This window comes from Cebus imitator, unplaced genomic scaffold (genome assembly GCF_001604975.1).
Source record: "Cebus imitator isolate Cc_AM_T3 unplaced genomic scaffold, Cebus_imitator-1.0 Scaffold512, whole genome shotgun sequence".
Lineage (NCBI taxonomy): Eukaryota > Metazoa > Chordata > Mammalia > Primates > Cebidae > Cebus > Cebus imitator.
In genome coordinates this window covers 82,944-88,476 of record NW_016107827.1, presented here as the reverse complement: position 1 = coordinate 88,476, position 5,533 = coordinate 82,944, and the positions used below count along the sequence as shown (strand labels likewise).

The following is a 5,533-nucleotide window of genomic DNA, read 5'->3' as shown; positions in this document are numbered from 1 at the left end:
GAGCGAGTGCGGAGTTCGGAGCCTGCTTGCCCCAGCGTCCCGCGGGCGGTCTGCAGCCCGGCCAGAAGGTGAGGGGGGCGGGGACGCACCGCGCGGGAGGTGAGGGCGGGGACCCCAGACGAGAGGTGAGGACGGGCGCTGGCACCTGGAGCGCTGCGAGGGGCGGGCCCGGGCGGGAGTGAGTAGGCGGGGACGACGGGGCGGGGGCGGGAGCTGAGGAGATTCGCCAATCGGTGAGGGCTCCGGTTGTCCCCAGCCCCGGGCCTGGGCAGCTGGGCACCCGGGCGCAGTTCCCCACCCGGTGCGGACTTCGGAACCCGCCGGAGGACTGACGGGCGCCGCCCCGCGAGCGCATCTCCGCTGGACCCGGCGCCCCGCCGGTCCGTTCCCCGAGAGGATGCGCGCCCTGGCGGCCCTGGACGCGCCCCCGAGCGAGCGGCTACTTCCCCGGGACCCCGAGGCGCCCCGCGACCCCGACGCCGCGCGGCCAGCGCGCAGGAGCGCAGTGGAGAGGCTGGCGGCCGATCGCGCCAAGTACGTGCGGGGCCCTGGGGCGGGCCGGGGCGCAGCTTCCGAGGGCATCGGCCCCGGAGCGGTCAAGTGCCTGGGAACCGACCCTGGGCCCCCGGCCCGCGCCCCTGCCCCGGTGGCGCGCAGGGCTATTGCGCGGAAGCCGCTGAGACCCGACTCGCTGATCATCTACCGCCAGAAATGCGAGTTCGTGCGAGGACCGGGCGCCGACGGCCGCAGGGCGAGCCTGGTGAAGAAGCTCTTCCAGGGGCCAGGCAAGGACAAGGCGCCGGTGCCCCCTGAGACTCCCCGTACGGGCGAGGAGGGCAAGGCCGCGAACCCGGAGACCGTCCCCACCAAGCCTGACCCCGCAGCGGCCCCCGCGCCCCCCGAGACCTCAGCCCCCTCCGCGCGCTCCGGCTCCGCGGCGCCCTCCAGGGCCCCGGCCGCGCCCCCTGGCCCAGAGCCGCGCGTGGTGAGGCGACGGGGGCTGCAGCGCTCGCAGTCGGACCTCAGCTCGCGCTACTCCGCCGCCCTGGAGTCTGACACCTTCTTCCAGTACTGCGGCCTGGACCCCGAGGTGGTGGAGGCCCTGGGCAGGGAGAACTTCACCGCGGGGTCGGACCGCGTGACCCTCAAGGTGCGCAGCGTGAGCGTAGCCACCTCCGGCAGCGGCTTCTCCCGGCACAGCGGCGGCGGCGACGACGGGCTGCAGGAGGAGGAGCTGGTGGAGCAGGTGCCCAGCACCACCTCGGTGGTCGAGAGGAACGCCCGCATCATCAAGTGGCTGTACACCTGCAGGAAGGCCAAGGAGAGCCCCGGCCAGGGGCTGCAGGGGCCGGCGTGACCGCCTGCGCGGGAGCGGAGCGGGGCCCAAGGTGTGTGCCAGGAAGGCTGGGGGCGGGGCTGGCCGTGTGCCGGGGAGCCAGAGCGCGCGGAGGGGGGCTGGGGTCTCGGCGGGCGCGGGGGCCGCTGCGGGGCCGGGCTTGGTGGGGACGGTCTCCGGGTTCCCCGGGGGGGGGGGAGTGAGCCTCGGAGAGTGGGACCCCGCTGGGCGGTGGCCGGTCACAGCTGATGCTTAGAATTGAGTGCGATTTGGAGCTGCGGTGTGAAAGAGACCCAAGACACAGACGCAGAGGGTTGTGAGCTGAGCCCCGGGTGCTGGAGAGCAGAAGGTACCAGGCCAGCTACCTGCAGATCCAGGCCTTTAGCAGTCTGCTGCGTCCGGCCTCTTGGAAAAGCAATTCTGCAAATTAACGTGTCCCATTTGGCTTATTATTGTGAAAACAGGAGAAATCCAAAATGCTGCCAGAAAGCAGTTTTGCACCCCTGGTATTATTACCTGCGCTGGAAACGGCTGAGAGCCCTATTCCTGAGTGCGTTGACCTGCGCTGTGGGCGGTTCTGACTTTTGATTGGAGCTGACCTGTCCGCCTGCAGCCCTAGGTAGGCGCTGCTGTCTCACTGGAACAGAAAGGAAGGCTCCCTGTGCTTCCTGGAGGCCTGTGCTGAAAGGGGTGACAACTTCTCCACAGGATCTTGTCAGCACTTTGACTTTCACTTAGCAACAAAGATCTTTGTTTGGCTAAATTTTATTTAAGTTGTTTTGAGAGCTTCAGTTTTTTAAACTAGGCAAATTGCACTAGATTGTAAAGAGAGTCTAGTTTATTTGCCTCTGATGATACTGCAGGAAGTAACTCCCTTTTGGACAACCAGTAGTGCCGGATTGACTTAGGGCTTCTTTAGCTTTTCACTGGGGAACTAAGGAGTGCTGGTTCTCACTGTTAGCCTGCTCTTCCCTATTGCTCTTCCCTATGGGCATTTTACAAAGTAGTGAAGAGAAAGTACCTTTTCAGGGCTCTCTTTGATAACCAGGAATTTAAACATTGCAACACCTTTTTTCTCTTATCCTGCAATGACAACTTGCTATCAATAAATTTTTTAAATCATGAAATGAAATTATTGTCTGCCATTGTGATAAACTAATTGAAGATGCATGGCAGCCTGTAGGGTTTGGGGGAGGCTGCCCAAGAGATGTTTGCACAGGACTCACCTATGTTTGACAACTGAAAAAAATATCCAGTAACTTCTCTGGCTATGACTTTGGTATAGACATAAAAATTTGGTTAATTCAGTCTTGTTCTTGAACTCAGAAGTCTCAGGACTTAAGTCCTTCCTTATAATTTATAGAAGACTTGTGTTTTCCACTAGGCTAAGCCCCCAACATATGTATATAGACAAAGTTCTAAAAAACAAACAAACAAACAAACAAACATGAATTTGTAGTTTTCACAAACTGTCTTTTGGATCTGGGTTGAATGAATGTTGGCAAGGGTATTTTAATGATGGTACCATATGTAGGGCAGGAGCTCTGGAGGGTGGCCATGGTCACTGGAGGGACACAGTCTGGTAGATAGTGCCCTAAACCAGAATTAAGGGCCTGTCTTATGTTAGCAAGTGATTCCTGTACTATAGACCAGGCTTTCTTTGTCCAAAAAAAGAAGGGAGGTAGGCAGATGGTTTTGAACCTCTACATTTTCTGGTCTGTCTAGTAATAATTTGTGTTGCATAATTGAAACCCAGAAATGGAAAAAAAAAGTTGTCTATTGAAATATGTGAAAAGCAAATTTATGAATAAGCTCCCTCCACGTAGCCAGAACATGTGCAGCCAGTAGGTAGACTTGGTGGTATAGTGGTGAGATAATAATATGGCATACAAATAGAGCCAAAATATAACCTGAAAACATAAAAATAAAAGCAACCAGCTCTGATGCCTCCAGACCCCGGCTGGTTCCCATCTCCAGTTAGCCAATGTCAAAATAGTCATCTGAGTGAGAATTTAGTTGACTTCGTAGACTAAATACTAAATACCTTTTAGGCTTGAACCTATGAAAAATATAAGAAGCTTAGTTAGCCTGTGAGAACTTTCACTTTTATAACAAAGAGAAGAGAAATAGTTGAAGGAAAAGGGAAAGTTATAGCAGGTTTGGGAAGGCACTAAGGGTAGAGGCAGGAAAAAGAGGCTCCTGGGCTTCCTCCTCTCCTCATCTTCCTTCACTTGAATCCGTTTGTTTCAGGCTGGAGACAATGGCACCTGTCTTCTGAGAAGTTTTACATTATTTCTCAGAGCAGGGGGACAATGGCACAGAAGCTACCCCAGTTTTTATATGGAATCTGCAGTCACCAGCACTGTGAAGATCTCCTTCACTAATGTACTCCCCTAGACCCAAACCAGTATTATTTCTTTGAAACTGCAATGCAGAGACCGACTGCCTGGCTGCCGGGGGCCGGGGGTATGAGAAGAACATGGTAGCCTGGGCTTTCTCCAGATCCCTGGAACAGGGTCCACTCATGACTTCAGCCCCTGCACAGCTCCCCGCCTCCCTGCACTGGTGTTCCCTCTGGAGGAGACCAGCAGGAAGAGCAAGGACAGAATGTCACACCTGGTCAGTGGGGCGGTCTTCTGACTTCTGGCAGAAGTCCCTTGTTCTGAGACCAGTTCTCCAACTTCTGGAAGATGTAGAAGCAGGAAATTAAGCTGTGCTTTTTCTGCTGAAATTTATAAGGATTCATTTTAGGTTTTCATGAAAGATTCAGAAAACTTGAGATGAACAAAGGTAGGTTTTCTAAGTGAAAGAGAAAACAAATATATTTTATAATATGTGGTTTTTGTCCCCTTGGTAGATAGAGATTTATACATTATAATAAAAATGTCTCAAATACAGTAGAACTAAGTTCTTAAGTTTCTTGCCCTGTGGGGTGAAGATAATTGCTTTCAAAACTGAGACTATCAGAATTGGGGAATGACTCATATAATCTGCACACAAGTCTCTGGGGAACCCATGAGTAATGGTTGTATATGGGTAATTTTGGTCTTCTATTTCCCAGAGTTTACTTTATGAAAATCGCTCTTTTATCTGCTGTTATTTAGTCATCTTCCTGTCTTTCAATTCATCAAACAGGACTTGCCAAAATTTAGATCTTTGTAGTTTGCACAGAATATATAAGTTGCTGCTTTTAATACTGGCATAAATAACTTGTCCTTTGGGAACTTAGGGATAAAACATTGCTTAATTTCAAGGGGCAAAAATGTCCAGACATTCCACAGCTACCTTCACATTTATCCTTGACACAAAGAAAAAAGAAGTGCCTGTAGAAGTCCACTGAAGGCTCCTGGAGCAGAGCTGTGCCTCACATTTGCAAAGATGTAGTGGGAATAGAGAGCAAGTGAACTCAGGACTTCTCAGCCTTCCTACTCCTTTCTTCTTTTACTATTCTGGAAAGCTAAGCAACTAGGAGCACATTTTAGGTAAACAAGTGGCTGGAGTAGCTATGAGGCCACTCTTCCATGTCGTGTGACCCACACCTGGGCCTTTAAGAGATAATGGTGTTTGAAAAGGGAGGAGTCTGATTGCCTTCAGATATTCAGTTTGACTGCCTGCCTATTTTGTTGTCCAACTTTGCAGTAGTTAGCACTGGCCTTACCAACATTTAAAGAAGTTTTCTTTACTGCCCCATGAGTAGTTGGAGGCAAAGAGAAATTTGTAAAGCCCAGAAAAAAGCCTGCAGGGAGATGGAATTTGTTCTGCCAGAGAAATGGGATGATATCTGCATTTAATAAAGTTAGTGACCTCTTTGCAAAATTTAAAATGAAAAAGAAGATGTTTCAAAATGCAGAGAATGTCAAAAAACAACAACTACAGGGACCAGATCTGTATAATATTTAGTTTTTATTATACTAACTTTTGTCTGGACTGGAGTTGATTCATTGTTTTTTCTTTAACTCCTCAGGAAGCAAACCTTTCCAATGATGAAGACTTCTTGAAGGATTTCATGAGTAACTTGGGATCCCAGGGCCATTTTGCCTGTATGCCTAGGTGACCACGTGATTGCTGTTTTCCCAGGAATACAGCATCCCATTGACAAAGCTTACGTGCTCTCAGAAGGTTTCGAATACAACAGAGAATATGGGAACACAGATTTTGAAATTTAGCTGAATTGTAATAGCTGAATCTCTAAGAGGC

At 51.5% G+C, this 5,533-nt stretch overlaps 1 protein-coding gene across 1 annotated transcript; it reads left to right on the top strand.

Moving 5' to 3' along the window:
• The first annotated feature begins 205 nt into the window (after positions 1-205).
• FAM110C (family with sequence similarity 110 member C) lies at positions 206-5,330 on the top strand. The gene is made up of 2 exons (XM_017514024.2): positions 206-1,388; positions 5,301-5,330. The coding sequence occupies exon 1, from the start codon at positions 398-400 to the stop codon at positions 1,355-1,357; it is 960 nt and encodes a 319-aa protein (XP_017369513.1). The 5' UTR covers positions 206-397; the 3' UTR covers positions 1,358-1,388; positions 5,301-5,330.
• Positions 5,331-5,533: the final 203 nt, after the last annotated feature.

What these genes read in the sequence shown, in the direction of transcription:
- FAM110C (XM_017514024.2), top strand. Translation starts at nt 398, where the DNA reads ATGCGCGCCCTGGCGGCCCTGGACGCGCCCCCGAGCGAGCGGCTACTT.